The sequence below is a fragment of the Cinclus cinclus genome, chromosome 16, assembly GCF_963662255.1.
Source record: "Cinclus cinclus chromosome 16, bCinCin1.1, whole genome shotgun sequence".
In the NCBI taxonomy this organism is placed as follows: domain Eukaryota; kingdom Metazoa; phylum Chordata; class Aves; order Passeriformes; family Cinclidae; genus Cinclus; species Cinclus cinclus.
The window spans coordinates 12,655,235-12,674,000 of NC_085061.1; the positions used below are offsets into that span (position 1 = coordinate 12,655,235).

At 44.9% G+C, this 18,766-nt stretch overlaps 1 protein-coding gene across 4 annotated transcripts; it reads left to right on the forward strand.

Annotated features, from left to right (window-relative positions):
• The first annotated feature begins 45 nt into the window (after positions 1-45).
• LUC7L (LUC7 like) lies at positions 46-18,584 on the forward strand. 4 transcript variants are annotated; one of them, XM_062503911.1, is made up of 11 exons: positions 46-213; positions 1,990-2,084; positions 6,952-7,050; positions 7,770-7,880; positions 8,505-8,648; positions 9,054-9,230; positions 9,922-10,010; positions 14,269-14,298; positions 15,716-15,880; positions 16,907-16,968; positions 18,225-18,360. In XM_062503911.1, exons 1-10 carry the CDS (start codon positions 153-155, stop codon positions 16,932-16,934), a joined length of 999 nt encoding a protein of 332 aa, XP_062359895.1. In that variant the 5' UTR covers positions 46-152; the 3' UTR covers positions 16,935-16,968; positions 18,225-18,360. The 4 variants fall into 4 exon arrangements, with proteins under 4 accessions (XP_062359895.1, XP_062359894.1, XP_062359896.1 ...); XM_062503912.1 differs by lacking the exon at positions 16,907-16,968 and adding an exon at positions 847-917 and having other exon boundaries at positions 49-213; positions 18,225-18,584; XM_062503913.1 differs by lacking the exons at positions 46-213; positions 16,907-16,968 and adding exons at positions 714-732; positions 847-917 and having other exon boundaries at positions 18,225-18,584.
• The last annotated feature ends 182 nt before the right edge of the window (positions 18,585-18,766 follow it).

Below are 18,766 nucleotides of genomic sequence, written 5' to 3' on the forward strand. Positions count from 1 at the left end.
CCCTTCCCGTCATGCAGCGCGGCGTAGGGCGGGGTACGTTCCGCTCAGCGCTCGCCGCGCGTCGTCGCCTCTGAGGCCGCTGAGCCGCCGCCGACGCCCCAGGCCCCTGTCCCGGTCCCGGTCGGAGCTGCCGCCTCCGGACGGGCCCTACCATGTCGGCCCAGGCACAGATGCGGGCCCTGCTGGACCAGCTCATGGGCACGGCCCGGGACGGTGAGTAGGGGCGGGCGGGGCCTGCAGGAAACGCCGCGGCCTGATGGCCGCCTCACCGCGCGGGGCCCGGCCCGGCCCGGCTCGGCTGCTGCCGCTGCTCCGGACCTGCGGCGCGATCCGCCCCCGCCCGCCTGGCTCCAGCCTCGGGGCGGCGGAGCGGGCCTGTGCCTGTCCGCACTCGGGGCGGAGGGAGCCCGGCAGGGCCCGCGCCTGGCCGGCGGTGATCCCGCCGCGCCCCCGGCCCCAGAGAGCGCCCGGCCGCCGCCCAGCCCCGCCGCTCCGGGCCCCGGCTGCCGCGGACAGGCTTTAGGGCCGGCTCCGTGCCCGCACGTCCAGAGGCGCGTAGGTAGGTGTGCCTGCAGTGCCGGCCGCGCCGGCTGCTGTCCGAGACGAGAAATGTGACAGCCCGTGCAAAATACGGTCCCGCTGCGGTTTGTGTCTCCCTTCTGCGACTCGCTGGGTATTTAAATTCCCTTTGGCACGTTAACAGGGCTGTCCAGGCACTTTGCACTTTGTTTCGTAAGTGAATAAGTGCTTTTCTTTCTCTGTGTGTTGAGTTGCTATTGAATTGCTTCCCATATTTTTATTTCATACAAACTGAACAATTGTGGCCCCTCTATTTTATTTATAAAGGTTCAGTGTATCTTTGCCTGCCTACATCAATCTGCAAGGGAGTTGCAGAAAAGCCTCATGTTCATCGAGCCGTGAGTCACAACCAATTTTTAAAGCTGTTATAACAAAAAAAAAAGTGTTTGCTTTTTTTCACAAGTAACTTTAAAAGTGTAGCTTAGAAAGAAAAAAAAAATTAAAAAAATTTCAGTAGACACAACATTATTCCTGGATGCTTGTGAATCCTAAACTATATTCATACTTTAGTATTACACATACCTGTGTCATATGCACAGATGAGCTTTAAAATTGTCACATACCATTACCACTTTGCCTTTACTTTTATGTATCATTCCCCTGACTTCCTTACTGCAGGTGTGGGCAAGAAAGCTTTTCCTTTAAAACTTTTCAACAGTGGGCATAAAATTCTGCAGCTGAGGTCTTGAAGAATGCAGATGGGTATAGTATGTGTTGGAGCTCGCAGTGTGTATTGACTAACTTTGTTTCTTTTTTTTATTATTTTTATTTTTTGCTTTTCTGATATTGTCTCGTTAAGTGGCTCCTGAGTGTAAAATATCCTCTGAGGGTGGGCTGGGGGTGGGAAGCACATGATGTGTTCCAGGCCAGGACCTGCCAGCTCCTTCCTTGCAGGGCCTGGGAGAGCACACCCTGCATAGTTGGGTTCCAGACCAAACGGACTGATGGCTCAATTATCACCTGAGCAAAGAGCAGCTGCCTATAAATTTTGCCCAGCACAGCCCTGTTTTGTGATCTGATAGCATGGGGTTTGGTATCTCCTGCCCCTTCTTCACAGGAAAAAAAAACAACGGTGGAAAAAATAGCAGGTTTTGGCTGGGAGCCAGCCTGTCTCCTTTTCTCTTCTGGCTGTGCTGTTTCTTTATGTGGATGACAGGCCTTGGACATTGCTTGGCTCACCAGCACCATGTTTACCATGGTGTACTGGATGAATAAATGCTAAAATAGTGTTTGTTGCCAATTATCAGTGTTCCAGAATATCCTGTTACCCTCTAAGCTATTTTTTTAGTCATTTTGGGGAGCAGGAGCACCAAGTATTTTAATCTGCATATTGAGGTGAAATGTTCATACTGATGCCTGTGTTCTCTTGATATTCTAATGTTTCTTATTTAAACCACAAATGAATTTCAGGAGATGAAACCAGACAAAGGGTGAAGTTTACAGACGATCGTGTGTGCAAGAGCCACCTTCTGGATTGCTGTCCCCATGATATCCTGGCAGGAACAGTAAGTATGTCCTCTGGAATGAAGGATTCTGGTGAGGAGGATGTTGGTACAATTCTTGTCTGTGCAGAGTGGGTGACTTCTAGGAGAGATCAGGCTTTCTGTGCTCAGGGAGCAGTCACAATTCTAATTCCACTTCCTGTGATCTGTGTATGGAACTACTCGCACTTCTCAAAAAAAAAAAAAAAAATCCAAAACAACCAAAACAGGAGCTCTCAGAATTCACTTGAAATGCATTTTCTTTCCCAGTCCAGTGGGAAGTTGCAAAATTGTTTGAGATGGTCATAGCTTTTAACTTGTTCTATGGTGGTTTTAAGCCTGTAGCTAGGCTGCTGCCCTGGTTCACTGCTGCATCTTCAGGTTAACAAGTGTTTTCTTAGCACCTGCACTAATCCTTGGAGGTTTTTCAGTCTCCTCTCCCCAACCCTTACGGAAGAGCAGCTTTTCTATTGTTATTGGGGTGATGATGGCAGGTCACATCTGTCTGAGTGTTGGTTGGTTGAGCTGCTTGGTTGTTTGTGTCACTTTGCCCGACTGGTTTCAGACAGTTGTCTCAGCTCCTTTGCTGCTCCCTGTGGGAGCAGAGCTGGCCGGTGTTCAAAGGTTTTGGCTCATGTACTCAGAGGTACTCAGTGCAGAAGGTGATGCGAGCTTTTAACAGTGAGCTCTTGTGAACTAAGTGTTCATTTGAGGCTCCCAGATGAAAGCTGCAGCCTTACTTTGGAAAGAAAACTGTGTCTTCTGTCACGATTACTGTACAGCAGTCGCAGGGTAGAGGTGAATATGGCCATTTGAAATACATCGTTGTCCTCACTGCTTGCATGAAATGCTGTGGCAATTCACAGTGTCTGTCCACGTAACCAGATTGTTGAAAGATGCTGTGGTTATTTATAGCTCTTCCTGCTACTCATTAGGGAGCTGGCTGGACACAGTGGGTCTCCAGCAAAGGGAGGGCTGGCGCTGCTGCCCTGTGTGTGTCACTGCCATAGCAGGAGGGTGGCAGCAGTGGTAGAAAGAGCTGTAGCAAAGATACTTCTGTTCTGAGCACTCAGACTTTAGCTTCTCAATGGCTGCCTTTGCAGAACAAGATTGGAAAAGCTGGATACCAATCTCTGTACCTCTATTTTTTAAATTCATTTGAAGCTCAGATGTGTTTTTCAGCAATTGCTTCATCAGCACCCATGTGACTTCACCTCCATTTCAGAATTTTCAACTTCCATTGTTTGTGTAGGCAGCTGTGGTCAGGGTATGTTTTTCAGCATGAGATTCTACAAGTTTTTGGGGTCCAGAGGGTGTTTTGAAGATGAAGGCTGCCTTCTACCTCTCCTGGCAGTTTTTCAGAAAGAGGGTAAGTGGTGAGTTGAAGGGATAGTTCAACACAAGTGATGTGTGTGAGCTGGTGCCAAAGCATGGAGGAAGTCTGAAGTGTTTCAGGTGAGTCTCCTGAGGCAGAGAAGTACTTCGAGGAATTTGCTTCTTCTGCTTCTGTTGTTGCTTGTCTTGAGTTGTCCTTTCCCTCTCACTGTGGAGTTTGTGCTCAGAAACTGCAGGAGCAGAAAAAAAGACTGCTTCTGCACAAGTCATCTTGTGGCTCACTAACATGATTGTGTGGTAACCTTGAAGGGGGTGTGGAGCTCTACACTTCTGTCAGCAGGTTCCTGGGGGCCAGAGCAAGTATTGGTGCTGCAGATCTGTGTTGAAGGAACATGTGATATCCAGAACAGGAAAAGCATTTCAGCTGTCCCTGCTGCCAGTACAGAATGAAACTTAGCTGGAATGTGCAGTCCTTCCTCGTGATCTCAGGCAGCTTTGCTGGCACTTTACAGTGCTCTGCTAGTGAAGAGCTGTATGGGTGAATCTGTTTCAGCTAGACGGGGTATAATTCATCTCTGTGTGTATTACTGCAGAAATCAGGACCTTGGACCTCTTTGAAACTTGCAACAGATGCTCCAAGCCTTCTGATGCTTGCTGTGTTGTGTCCTCCCCTAAGGCATTGTTACCATTGCATCCTTCATGTGTGCAGATATTTCTTAGTGGGAAGCTGATTGAAGGCAAGCAGGAAGCTGATCGCTTGGGGAGATGTGCTCAATGAAATATGATGGAGTCCCACTCACTGACCTTCAGGTGCAGAGTAAAAAAAGGAGTCCAGACTGTAAGCAAAGTTCTGGAGTATTCCTGAGAGCTGCAGGAGGCCTGTTGATGTTTGCTTTGTTTAGGTGCACCAGTGTTTGTGTTTGCAAGAGCTGTCATTTTAAGTTGGTTTGTTCCTGTGATTATTCTTTTTGGCCCCAGAAACTTGTCTAAACTTGCCACTAAATAACCTACAGTGGTTGTCTTCGGTCTCTGTGGTTAAGGAGAAATATTCTGGGAGAGCAGGAGTTGATCTAGTGAGCCTGTGAGCTGTTACCAGGGCCCTTGTCATCTACATAGTTTGTGGTGAGTTCTCTCTGCAGCTCATGGTAAGCACATTTCTGTCAGTGAAAGTATTGTAGCACGTTTAGAGATGGCATCAGCTGGAAGTTCTCCTGAATTTCAGCTCCACTGAGAGGTGGACATATGAGCTTCAAAGCTGCCCAGGTTGCACATACCTTGGAAATTACATCCAGGGAATTAATTGTGTCCCCTACTGGGAAATATGAGTTGAAATCTGTAGGTTGTAGAATTGTTCTTAGTGGGTTGAGAGGGGGTCTGTGATTGCCTTTTTCATTTGCATGGAACTCTGCATCTGTGATCACTGTTAAAGCGTTGTCTTTTTGGAAATTTCATTTTGTGGTGAGTTGCCAGTTCAGTGGAGATCATAAGAGATACCTCAGAATAAAGATTTCTCAGCAGATGTGAGCAGGACTAATTATCAGTGATATCTAAATGTCTTCAGTCTTTATGGAGTTAAATCTTTGCTCAAGCTCTGCTGGTTGCCTGTCTCACATACCTGTGTTAGAAACCAGCCAGTTTTGACTGGAGCAAGTCATGATCCCTGTGGAAAGGGTGAGTGTTTGATGACAGCCCTCGTTGGGATGAGAGGAGGCTTTGAGACAGAAGGGCTGGTGGTCTTACCCTGAATGTGGAATACCTGTGGAAGTCCCCTTGCACTAGAACATCTCAAACGACATGGAGGAAGATTTGAGCTTTATAAGCAAGCTAGTGAGAACTGAATGTTCTTCCCTGAGGAAGATGTTGAGGGATTCATTACCTGTTAACAAGCAGGGAGAGGAATAGGGAGCTTCAGAATAAGCATTGCTGGCTGTTCTAAAGTAGTCAGAGCCCTTTCTCTGAGGTTGGGTTAGTGGCTCAGCTTGCAGGAAGAGATCAGATAAAAATATTTATAATGTGTGACAATCACATCCAATGCCATTATTTTCTCCCTATCTTGGAAAGTAATCTCAGTAGAATGACCAGAAGAATGAAAGATGTGTCACATCACAGAAAGTTATTTTTGTGGTAAAATAACAGTAACTCTCTAGCATTCTTTGAAGTGGCTTGCCTGAAGTTGAACATGATCAAGGTCTAGAGATCAAGCTCTACCAATATGCTTTTTTTGTAGGCATTAAATTTCTATCATTAGAGAGCTCAGCAGATGCAGTGTCTGTTTCTGTAGCTTGCTGCCTGTGGCCTCTTGGTTCTGATAAATCTGAACAAAATGAAGAAGGCTAAATATTGGAAGTCATCTGGAATTTTTTCTTTTTCTAGAAGAGAAAATCCAGTAATAGGCACCTGCTGAAAATCTGGGCTTAAATTGGTAGTTTGCTTTAGTTGCTTTGCTTCATTCTAAACACTGATGTCTGAGTTGATTATTTCCTTTAAGCATCCCCTGTTTTAGTTTTTGATATTCCACAGGAATTCAGTGTTATCCCAGTTCAGGTTTCTCAGCAGTTCACTGAGTTAACACCTGTTTTGCCTGTTGGGCTCCTGGGGACTGGTGGTGACAGTGAGAGACGAGGGTGGTGAGTTGGGGTGTTCCTTCATGCAATGACATGTACCCTGTCATTCCTGCAGTGGCTCATGATTAGGGCTTTTATTATTTTGGTTTTCAAAATGTCATTTTCTTTTTCTGCTCTAAGAGTAACAGAAAGGTTCTTTGTTACAAATTGATAATGTTGAAATGCAGCTTCCTTGTTTTGAGAGGATAATCAGTTTGGGTTCATGTGGCTGCTAACTGCTAGCTGGTATAAAAATAATGAATTCAAATAGCATGGAGTGTAGTGAGAGGGAAGGACAGCTTTCTGGGAAGGGAGATGCTCTTAAGTCTCTCATTAAATGGGCTTATGTGTAGGACTTAGCTTTGTTGGGTAGGTTTTCAAATTCAAGGCTGCAGCTGGATATGGGAAGGGTCTGGCTGTGGAATTAACAGTCTGTTGTTGCTGAGTGTGGGGTTGTACATTTCTGCTGGCTGTAGCCCTTAATCCTTTTAAGTCCTTTTGTTGTTGATAGGAGGCATTGTCTGTGTGTCCTACAGTTTGGTATGTTATATGTTCCTTGGGCTCATCCTGACACAGATGTGCATTTTCAGAGGAGCTTTAAACAAGGTGCAGGTATGTTTTGCTGGGCTGTGCTTCCAGGATAGGAAGCATTTGCAGTTGGTGCCTGTTGAAGGGGACCCACCTCCTTCGCAGTAATTTCTGAGGCTGTCCTGGGACTTAGAGCAGGAGTAGGACTAGACTTAAAGCATTTGGGCTGTTTTAATGTTCCCAGAACACCTAGAAAAATAATTCTGGCAAGCATGTGGTTCTTCTGGCTGGTTCTGGTACTGAGAGATTAAGAGGAAGCTGCTTTTCATGAAAATATTTTGATATGACGCAGTTGGCAAGAGACATCTGTTGCTTGTTGCTGTAATGGAGGGTTCTTATGTGGGTTCTCCTTTTTCTTTTAACAGCGGATGGACCTGGGTGAATGTACAAAGATCCATGACTTGGCTCTGCGAGCAGATTATGAGATTGCGAGTAAAGAGAGAGACCTGTTTTTTGAGCTGGATGTAAGTACGGAGAAATTTTAGTTACTTTTGGGGAAACTGCTTCTTGAAGTTACTGGGCTGAGGAGTAAAACTCAGTGGCCATTTCAGCTCATCGTGTCACTTGATGTGTTGACTGTCCAGAATGTGCAGCTCCTTCCTGAATGTCAGTCTGACTGCTTGACTAGAGAATGTAGACGTAATTATGGTCTTTGCCATCCCATTAGTCCAGCTAGTTGGGAGGCTTCCTGGCATTCTTTGGATCCCACAGCTGCTGCTCTGTACCAGGTTCTTGTAACCTCATGCCTTGTTCCAGAAAGAGATTTAACATTAAAAGCCTTCTGCTCAGTAGTTTAACTTCTGTCAGATTTAGCTTTCATTTCACCTTTCTGTGATGGAACAGATCAATGGAAGGTACAATTCTGTCTTTCCTTTTCGTGTTATTCCAGTGCTTTTGTCTTTGTGCCTGTTGCTCCTGCATAGGAAGGAAGTTCCAGTGCCAAGTCGTGTTGATGTGAGCATCCTGTGATGTGTCAGAGTAAAGGAACTGGGTCAGGTTTATGGGGCAGGAGTCAAATGTAACTTGTTCTGCAAAGTGTCATTTGTTTTTTGTATTTTTTTTTTCTCAAAGCATCTGTTCTTGAGGTAGTTTTTGCATTATACAGGATTGCAGCTGTTGGCTGTCAAAGCTACATGTGGCACAGAGAGCACCTTCATTCATAATTCTTTGTCTGATCATGCAGGCGATGGATCACCTGGAATCCTTCATTGCAGAGTGTGACAGGAGAACAGAGCTGGCCAAGAAACGCCTGGCTGAGACACAGGAAGAGATCAGTGCTGAAGTGTCTGCAAAGGTATTTACCTCTCATTAAACATAAACTTGGTGAGAGTATTGGTGCTCTGTTTCTCTGACACCAGTGATACTGGGGAGTTAGGCTCCACAGAGGATTTTGGGATTCCAGTCATCCTCCTCAAATGGCTGCTTTGGCCATTCTGAAGAGCAAACTAGAAGAGCACCATGGACTCTAAAAGATATTGCTTTAGCATGGAAATAAAGCATTTTGGTTTCTTCCCCATTCTGTGAAATGTTACCATAATAATTTAGAATAGTGCATCCATCATCCCATGATTTTTGTTTCATTTAACAAATACTCATGGAGTTTTCTTTTTGGGAATTTGCCTAATTAGGCCAATACAAGATATTTCTGAAGCTGATTTTGTGGCCTCTATGCTGACCTCTAAGCCAGAAATGACTGGCAGATCATGATCTCTCTACATCCAGTTTCTCTCTTTGCCATGTGTCTGTGGCTGCATTGACATTGGTCTACCGGTCCCTTTTGTTGGGGACTTTTGGAGATGCATGGTCCTCTTCCAGTAACAGATTTCATTACACAGTGTTTCTTAAAAAAAAAAAAAAAAAAGTTGTCCTGCAGGCTTTATCACAGTTTTGTCTTACCAAATCTAACTATTTTCTTCAGGCAGAGAAAGTACATGAGCTGAATGAAGATATTGGAAAACTCCTAGCTAAAGCTGAACAGCTGGGAGCTGAAGGAAATGTTGATGAATCTCAAAAGATCCTGATGGAAGTGGAGAAAGTCCGAGCAAAAAAGAAAGAGGCAGAGGTACAGTGTTGACTGTCCTGTGATTTGTCACAGGAGCCTGGGCTAGGCTGGGTGGTTTCTACCTCTGTTCCTGTGTGCCAGCATCTCCTTTTGCAGTTCCAGCCGTGTGCCAGCAAAGAGGTGGCAGTGTAGTGTGGTGGATGAAAAGATTTTTTGAAACTTTAATCTAGTACAGGGAGCTGACTGGGGTGGGGAGGGTTTTGTCCTCTGAAGTATGTGGTCACCAATCCCTTGCAGGGATAGACTGTTGGGTTATCTGTGCCCACAAAGTATTTGTGTGGCACCTCCTTTGTGTGAAGGTGGGTTTTGATTCTTCAAAGCAATTCTTTGCAGGGATTTCCCTGGAGGGTTGTGTCTGTGCAAGGGTTCCCTGACATTTGTGTGGGTTTTCTTGCCTCCCTGTAGGAAGAATACCGAAATTCAATGCCTGCATCCAGTTTCCAGCAGCAGAAGCTGCGAGTGTGTGAAGTCTGTTCAGCATATCTGGGTCTCCATGACAACGACCGGCGTCTTGCTGACCACTTTGGAGGCAAATTACACTTGGGTTTCATTCAGATTCGTGAGAAACTGGATCAGCTGAGGGTAATCCTCTCTGTTTTAAACCTTCTCTTTGTAATTCTGAAGGCCCTGAACACTTGTCTTAAATTAATACAGAATTCTTTGCAGAGGGCTTGTAAAAGCTCAGAAATTTCCGATTGCAGAGTGCCTAAAACATCAAACGGAGCTTTGTTTAGCCTTGTCTTGAGTTCTGTTCTGTCTTTTCTGGGTAACAAAATATGTACCCTCAGAATCAGTCAAACCAGAGCACTGCTGTAATTTATTCCTTGGAGCTTTGGTACAGTCATTAACATGACTGAAATTTGTTACTCTGGGTTTTTTTTACTTTGAAACCTCGTAATGAAATGTTTGAACTGAAGTTTCCCATGGTTCTGCCAGTGAAAAGATCTTAAGTAGCTGAAGCCATTAGGACTTTTCTGAAATGATTCATAATGGGTTGTGGTACTGGCCTTGCTTGCAAACAGAGACCTTTAGCTGAGTAAGGGTTGTGATTCCTGTGCCTCACTCACAGTGCATTGAGGTCAGTGCCTCAACTGAGAAAAATGAGAACCTTGATAGAGATCTTAACTTAGCACATAAAATACAGTGAAATGGTTCTTTGTCTTGCTATTGGAATGGTTTTCCTGCAGATCTGACTTGTTACTGTATGCTTGTAAATAATGCCTCTTGCTGTATGGCTGAAATACGATGTGGATTTCTTTTTTTTCCCCCCTAGAAAACAGTGGCAGAAAAGCAAGAGAAGAGAAACCAGGATCGTTTGAGACGGAGAGAGGAGAGAGAACGAGAGGAGAGGATGGGCAGACGGTGAGTGGGACCTGGGAATTGGCCTATGAAGTTTAGAAGTATCTGATTCCTTGTACATGAGCACTGCAGGAATTCAGCATCTGCTTCTGGAGTGGCTGTTGCATGTTCTACAGATGCTGTGTGAGCATGTTGGGATTCAGTTAAAGATGAAAACAATGCATGAATCCTCCACTCCTCCAGCTTAAGAGTGATTGTACATGTATTTTAACCTCCACTGTGTGTCTGAAAGATGGGAGTTCCCTGTAGACTTCAGGCTTATATTGGTTTAATCCCTGTTTTAGGGAGTCTGAATCTGGATAAAATGCCCTCATCCAGAGCATCTGAGTGGGAAAGTCTAAGATGAGTGAGGACTAGGCTTGCTCAAAAGGCAGTAGTCATGCAGAAATTCCCTGGTGGACAGCCCTCCTCACTGCTTGGAGGTGACAACAGGTTGGTGTCCATGAGCCAAGTAGTTACTGCCTGTAACTTTTCTATAACAAGTGGCAAGCTTTGGCAAGCATTTCCTAAGGAAGCTGAGGGATCCCAAGGAGTGGCTGCTTCTGGTGGTTGTAGCTATGTGTGTCACCTTCTGCTCAGATGTCATTCCTGAGCAGTGGGAGGGGCTGGAACCTTGGTTTTCTCAGGACAAGTTCTTCTACATCTTGCCAGCTGAACTGGAAAAACAATTTATTCTGTACTTGAACTGAAGAGGCATCTTGTGTGTAAACAGCTCAGTTAAACAGCCTGGTGTGGGGAGGGTGGTTATTTGCAGGGGTCAGGTGGAGGAAGTGGCTGGGTGGGAATGCTGTTCTGATTGTCACAGCATCTCCCTGGTCACCTCGTGTTTCTCCTCATGTACTTCTTGCATCAAAAAGACCCCAGCCTTGCTGCCTGTGCAGAGCTATTTTTGAAACTGAGTCAGCTGAAGGGTGAGTTTATCTGAGGAATATAAGATTTATAACTGTAGTGTGCTCTAAGATGGTGCTGCCTCTGGCCATTGCTGGAATTGCTGACAAATACCAGCATGAAGCAGCATGGTGATTTTGATGTATTATGAAGATGTGACTCCCTAGTTGTTATTCAATATCTGTATTATTATATGCATGTTATGCATGACTCCAGTTAAGGTGTTCTATGTGGGTTTTTTCTGGGGATTGCTTGGTATGATATGAAGGAGCAGTTAATGCTACAGCTTTCTGTTGAACTGGATCTGGAAGTAGCTTATGAGTGCAGTAATTAATAAAAAGGCACTGCTGTTGCTGTGGTTAGAGATGTGGAAGTGAAATGGAAGTGTTTTCTCATGCAGCTGCTTCATGGCAGACCCACAGCAGGACCCTGCCTAACATGGACTCACTTTGTCTCTATGGTGCCTCTTCCTGGAGGTCTGTGAAAATTGCTCAACAGAGTTGTTCAGGAAGAACCCTCTGGATCTCTTTGTTGATCCACATCTACTCAAAATGCTAGTTTTCTCCCTCCTGTGTTGTGGCTGTGGTTTTGTTTTAGTGTTTTCTGGTTTTTTGTTTTGGTTTTTTTTTTTTTTTAAATGAAAAGACCAAGCCCTCAATTCTTGAGAGCTGAAGAGCCTCTTGTGTTCACAGGTAGTAGTCCATATATGGTTGCATCTGATGAGAGGGTTTGAAAGCTGCTTTTGGATGTTTATTTAAGGCTTAAAATAGGAAAGCTTTAAGAACTGCATGTCTGAGTTCTTGCTGTTTCCATATGTGACAGTAATTAGAGACTGTGGCTGGCCTTCACTCTGGCTCTGTGCAGAGCAAAGGCCTGTGTGCTCCACAGAAAAACTTATTATGGAGTCAGGAGTGGCATATAGAAAAGGTCAAATCAATTTGATCTGACCTCTCCAAAATGGGAACTTGACCTGAGGGAGGACAGTTGTTCTCCCAGTGGACACTCGGTGTCAGAACTGAGATTAGGGTCAAGATTTCTCAGTCATTTACCTGCTGGGAGCTGTGCACACCATGCTCACAGAGGCATTTTTCCATCAAAACCTAATTGGTGACTTCTACTACCTTCCACACAGCCTCTCTTATCCAGTGCTTGCTACTTTGAGGAACCACAGAAAACATGTTTCCTTCAGAACTCTCTTGTCATATCCTCCTGTACAGCACCTTCATGGTGTTGCTTCAGTAAGAGAAAGAGTATGGCTTGACTTTGGGAGTCTTTGGTGACTGACAGGCACTGTGACATCCCTGGGAACCTGTGGATTCCTTTGTGAAACTCTGCCTCTCACAGCTGTCAATGAACTGTGATTCCACATAGGAATGAGTGAACTGGATTGCCACCCTAGTGGTAATAAACACAAGTCTTGTGTGATGTTGCTGGTGGCTGTTGGGTACCCAGTAATCTCTTAAGACTGGAATTCTGTGGAGAAGTGGCATGCTAGGAAGTGCAGACCTCAGTGTTTGCTTCCAGAGTACACCAGCAAACAAGTCTGGTGGAAGTGCCAAATGGATTTCCTTTGTGTGACGGACAAAAGACAGGTTATGAAACTCAGCAGAAAGTCTCTGTGATACAAGGACAAAAAAAAGAGGAAAAAAATAAATAAAATAGACTTGCTCAGACACTTGGTCCTATGGATAGCAGTCTTCTTTTGTCTCCTGCTATACAATGATTCAGGCTAGTAAGGACAATGCTGTTTTGTTGGATATTCTGATGTTTGGTTCTAAGGAGTGATTACCAGATGTTTCTTGTGCATACTCCTGCTCAGATGATTGGTGTGGAAGGGCAGCCAGGCTTTTCAGTGGATGTGTGCCCTGGTGGTTCTGAATAAAGTGATCAGGAGGGAAAAAAAACATTAAGAACTTGGAGTAATTACAACCACCAAAAACATCCAGCTGCCTGCCAGTTATCTACAGGAGGTTCTGCTGCTCTGTCAGGTTCTGTTACATGGGAATGGAGGTGTGTGGTTACTGTCTTGCTTTCCTGGTTTATCAGCTTTTCCTTCACCTGCTCATGTGTGTTGCCACGGTGCATGTTTCATTTGCAGCTCCATTTTGTTTACACTGCTTACCTGAATTCCTTTCTTAATTTGGAGGGCTTTTTTTACTCTACCATGACTGAACAATCCCATTTCACTGTGAAGAAATGTCAGTACCCAGATTTTCTTTAATTTGTTTTCTCCAGGCATGGTTTTAAATGATGTTATTAAAAGAGATGCTTCTCTATTGCTTCTTCAATTCTTGTCTGTGTGTAGCTTTCATATCAGGATGCCAGAACAGCTCTGTGGGGTGTAAATGGAACATTTACATATTTACATTATATATCTCTGTGAGTCTGTGCAGTGGGGAGCAGTTACAGGAGTGAGTCTCTTAAGTCACTAAACAGGGAGAGGAGCCACTTCTTAATTAAAGCTAAATAAGACTGTTCAGACTGTGTGTGTGATGTTCAGTTGGCTCTGAAATGCAGCCACAGAGGAAGAGGGAGGGTGTAACTTCGATGTGTGGAGGTATTTTAAGTGGTGCTGAGTAATGGTGCTGCTGAAGTTGAAAGAATTCTGCCGTTGTTATTTGCAAACTGTTGAGCTAATGCTGACAGCAGTAAGCTCAGAGTGCCACACATGAGCTCTGAAGTTCCTGGAATGTGAGAAAGGATAGCAAGGCCTGGATTATTCTTCTTAAGAGCTTTCTAAGGATTTTCAGTTTGTCTCTGTCACTCATCAGTAATAGTAATTTTCTTGTAGCTGTGACCCCTCTTTTTTCCTAGTTATCTTTGCCAGAAGGGAAAAAAATATTGATGCAAATTTCCTTCTGATGTTTGGTAAACAAATACAAGGAGTGAGAAAAGGCTGATTTTTCATTATTAAAACCTCTTTAACATGCAACTGCCTCAGAGGAACCAAAATCAGAAAACTGGCACATGTCTTTCTGACTGGAGAATGGCACTTCTCAGAAGTGGTAGAGTTGATCCTGCTGGTGTTAGACTGCAAGGAGTAAAGAGTATGTAACAAATATGCACAGAAAATTAGTTGTAAAGGTTAATTGGGGTGCTGTATTAATAGTGCCTGGTTTCTAGACCTTTTCTGTAGTGACAGGAAGCTCGGTGAGTAGAAATTCATGTCTTCCAGTTTTTGACTAATTTTTCATGCTCCTAAAATTGAAGCTAACTGAATGTTTTATTTGCAAGCTTTTTTCTTATTATTAATATATTACTTGAGGTATTGATTACTCCTGTGATGAGCTGCCAGGGTAGATGAATTTTCCTACTGAAAACCCACTGGCTGTATCATAACTTCTCTAACTTAAAACTCTCCTCCTATTTCTAGGTCTGGATCAAGAAATAGAGATCGTCGAAGGTGAGTTCCCAGCTCTGCAGTTCTCCCAAATGCCTGTTTGTGTTTCTCTCTAGCTATTGAGGTTTTTCCTGGGTCTCACCAGTGGAGTTCACTCAATGCCTCAGTGTCTGGTTTGCTCCCTGGAAGAGATGGGAAGTGCAGTATGGGCACCTCAGTGATGCTGTTGAGCTTGGTGTCACTCATTGGGCTGTAGAGCAGGTGCTGAGTAGCCTGGCCAGGATGGGCTCTGTGTTCTCCAGAATGTGAGCTCATGAATGTCCTCGAGGCCTCTTTCAATAAATACCTCATATACTTCCATGTATTGTAATGTCTGAAGTATGTGTTATGTGTATAATACCTCAGACATGAAAATACAGAGATTTGAGATTAAAACCTCCATGTCTCTGGGAAGAACTTGCCTTAATGCTATGGCAACATTCTCTGTGATAATCTGGAGGTCTCCCTGTCTATTGCTTTCCTTTGACATCTTTCTTACTTGTAGAGCAGGGTGAAATAAATCTGCTTCTAAAGTGCAGGACTTTTACAAGTAAGATTCTCTTAGGGTTATGGTAATTTCTCAGGCCACTTCCTTTGGCCTCTCTTCTACTTATACAGGCCTCACTTGTGAGCGATGCAGGGTTGTAAACTTTGCTCTGGCCCTTGCCACGTGCTTATAATAATGGTGGGAGCTTTTTCTATAAGCTTTCCAGCAAAAAATAACTGACTGGCATTTTGTTGGTAGCACAAAGCCCAGGAGGAGGCAGCTGCCCACTGTGTGGGTGGCTTGGTTTGAAAGACAGGTGTCTGCTAAGAAGGGCAGGAGCCTCTCTTTGAAATGGAGAGTAAAAACCCCCTCTCTCCAAGCTGTTATAATTTTGAAATTAAGGGGCTTTCAGGCAAAGAAAGATATGGGAAATGGGAATAACAGGAAAATTAAAATAGAAATACAGTATTACAAAGAACAAATCCAAAATACTGACAGAGTCAGAATACAACCTGACACCCCATCAGTCAGTCAGGGTGTTGGAGCAGTCCCATTAAATGGTGGCTGCATCCTCCTGCAGTGACAGATGTGGTTCTGTTGAAGCAGTGGTCCTGTAGAAGGGTGCAGTTTTCCTCTGAAGGTCCAGTGGTGATGTGGAAAGGTCTGGTTTTCCTCTGGAATACAGTGGAAAAAAGGCTACTTTGGTGTTCCAAATCTCAGATTTTATCTAGGTGGGAAACTCTTGGCTCCTCCCCCTGGCTGGAGCATCTCCCAGTGGGATAATGTAATTTTATCAGTCATCATTATTTTATCATCACTGTGTGGGTGATCAGGCCTGGGTGTCAGCAGGGGGTGGACTGTGTGGACGCCCTGGGTATTTGTTACTCAGGACAATCTGAGAGGTAGCTCAGGGGTGCAGATCTGAGGCACTGAGACACTGCGTGTTCCCTGCAGATCACGGTCTCGGGAGCGGAGGCGGAGACGCTCCAGATCAGCTTCCCGGGAACGGCGCAAGTCTCGCTCGCGCTCCCGGGACCGACACAGGCGCCACCGGAGCCGCTCCCGCAGCCACAGCAGAGGGCACCGCCGGGGCTCCAGAGACAGGAGCTCAAAACACAAGTATGTATTCCCAACAGGAGTGCTTCTGGAAAGGGGAGTCCTTGGTTCACAGTGACCTCCCTGGCCCGTAGAGCAAGCAGGCGTGTGGCAGGGCGTGCTCCAGAGCAGCTGTGGTGGCCTGTGCCAGCTCTGGGCCAAAGCAGGATTTCCCAGTGGCCTCACGTGAGGGCAGCAGTTGTACAGCAAGATCCCAGCTGAGAGGAGAGTCTAGGAGGTAGAACAGGTTCCCTGATTTGCAGTGCTGAGACTCGAGATGCTCTTTGGATGGGAAGCAGCATGAAGCCTCCCTGAGCTAAGTGAGCTTCCCTAGGCCTGTAAAAGCCAAGTGCCTGAGAGACAGTTTGGATGTTACACTTCTGTAGTTAACATTCTCCTTCCCAGATTCCTTTACTCAGTGCTGGCATTGGGAAGGAGTCTATGATTTGAGATCTGGGGGAGTCTTCTGTTAGAAGGCTTCTTGAGAGAGAATTCTTTAGGAATCAGCACTGTTTCCTCCTGAAAAAGAAATACAGGAGGAGTATACCATTCTTCTGTCTCTGAGGAGAAGCACTATGGTCCAGATAAGGGCTTCAGGTTTTTCTGAAATTCCGCAAAACAGTTTCTGTGTTGGAGGAAGGATGAAGCAAGTGTGTGTAGAGTATTAGAAAAATTGACTGGAATCACTGTGTTCCCTAACAGCCCTTCTAAGCCCAGAAGCAAGTCTGCCTCCAGGTGCTTGCTGAGGTTAGATCTGGATTTTTTTAGACTCCTGGTTAATAGGGGAGTACTTAGCACTGTCAGCTGATTAGGCACCAGCACTCAAGTACAATTCTAGAAACAAACCTATTGTTGTGTGTCTTGTGTCAGTTTAGCTAAGGGGTAAGAACAGCTGCTTTTCTTTTAAAGATACCTGGTAAAGGGGAGGGAAATAATGGTCTGAAAAATAAGTCTGTTAATAATTGAGGGGGGGTGTAAATACTGTTGATTCTCCAATGGCTGAGATACTAAAGCGCTTTTTTAAATCTGTCTTGAACCTGAAAAATAAAGAAAAGAAGTTTGGACAATTAGGAAGTGAGGAAGATCCTGTAATAACTATTACTAAAGAGCAGGTAAGGGATTACTTCGGAACCCCTGAACACATCAAAACCAGCCCATTGAGATTGCAGGGGGATTGGTCAGCTGATACACCTGCACAAAATTGCTTAGAGCTGGGGAGAGGCCAGGATCAGTTTAAGAAAGCATAGCAAAAACAAGAGAACAAATGGCAAAACCCTGTTTCCTGAGGGTAGCTTCTGTTTTCAGCTTGAGAGTTAATTAAATTTGCCCTCAGGTTCTGCTGGTCTGAGGTCTCATTTGCTGAAAGAAATGGCAAGTGTCACAGGATCTGGAGATCTCAGGGTAGGAGGTCTGCAGGCAGCAGGCATTGTTGTGGAAAAGGTAGAGAGTTAATGTCAACAGATGTTAAATGATACAGTTTAATGAAAATGAAATGGCTGTTGGGTTTTGATATGTCAATTTTGCAGTTTTTTCAAACCTTAAAATCAACCAGAATGAAAGTGGAACTTACAAGCTATCTTCTGTTGTGACTGTAAAAAAAACCCTGTGTACTGAGCCTTGGAGTAAAATGTAGGAGCCTCAGCTGAGCTCACTCAGGATCAGCTCCTTTTGAATGCTGCTATTCCCTAAGCTTGCAGGAATCACACAAGGAGCAGCTTTTCAGATTAGACCTAATGTGAAGCCTCCTCGTTTAATTCTGCGTGGGCTGACACAAGAAAGTGGTGCTGAAAATCTGTGGCTGTGAAAAGATGCGCCCATGCTGTGGGCTGTGAATATAAATCTGTATCATCCTGACTTTGAACCCGGGATGCTGCCAAAGCCAGCATTTGTCAGGATACAAAGTGAGAAGCCCAGGGCTGAGCCAGCAAAGAATCCAGTTGGTATTTAAAGCAGTTGAGCAGAATGCCAGTAGCTTAGGGTGTAATGAAAAACTGCTCTGGAAGCCATGAACTGAGCTGAGTCAGAGATAAGGAAGAAATTGTAGGCACTTCATGATGGCTCAGAAAAAATAATAAGGGGCACAGGGAAGACCTGAGAGAGCCCCTTTGAGGCAACAGCTTGAAAGGATCACTCAGAGGAAGGACTAACAAAGGCTGTGCTGGGCACTCAGCACTGCAGAGCCCCAAGTTCCCTCACAGAAGGCCCAGAGTTGCTGTCATGGGGGACCCACTCCTCGTGCCACAGTACCCAGCCACATTCCTGTAAGGACCTTGTATCCCACAGCCCTGCTAGGGAAAGAAGTTGCTTGGTGGGTATTTGACAATTTTTAGTTGTGAAGCTGATAGCGATGGTTTACTTTGTACTTCAGATCTTCTAGAGATCAATCTTCAAGAGAAAAGTCCCGAGACAGAGAGAGGAAAGAGAAGAGCTCTTCTGAGAGGCGGCACGAGAGCACAAATGGCAAATCTCGTTCCAAGAGGTCAGAAGAGAGAGAAGCTGGCGAGATCTGAACTCAAAATGATCTGTGTTGCACTGTAAATAGTCTGATAAACATTCTACACAAAGCCTAAATTTCCCATTTATATTTACTGAATACAACTCATCTTTTGTAGTTTGGGATTTTTATTGTTTGGCAGATAGCTGTGAGTTTGTAGACACACAGAGTTACGTACTGTTTAACAGGATTTTGTTTTAGTAGGAATAAATAAATCTGGATGGTTGGTTTTCAGTCCAGGCCAGTGGATACCCCGTGTTTGTCCTGACCCAGTGAGTGCAGCGATCGGGGCCATGCTGTGCCTGAAGCCCTGAGCTGCCCTGACCTTTGTAATCCTTCAGCCCTTTCCAAAAGACCCACCTGACCCTCTGAGCACACCAGTAGCACTGGTTCTCAATTATATTTTTTTCCTTTTG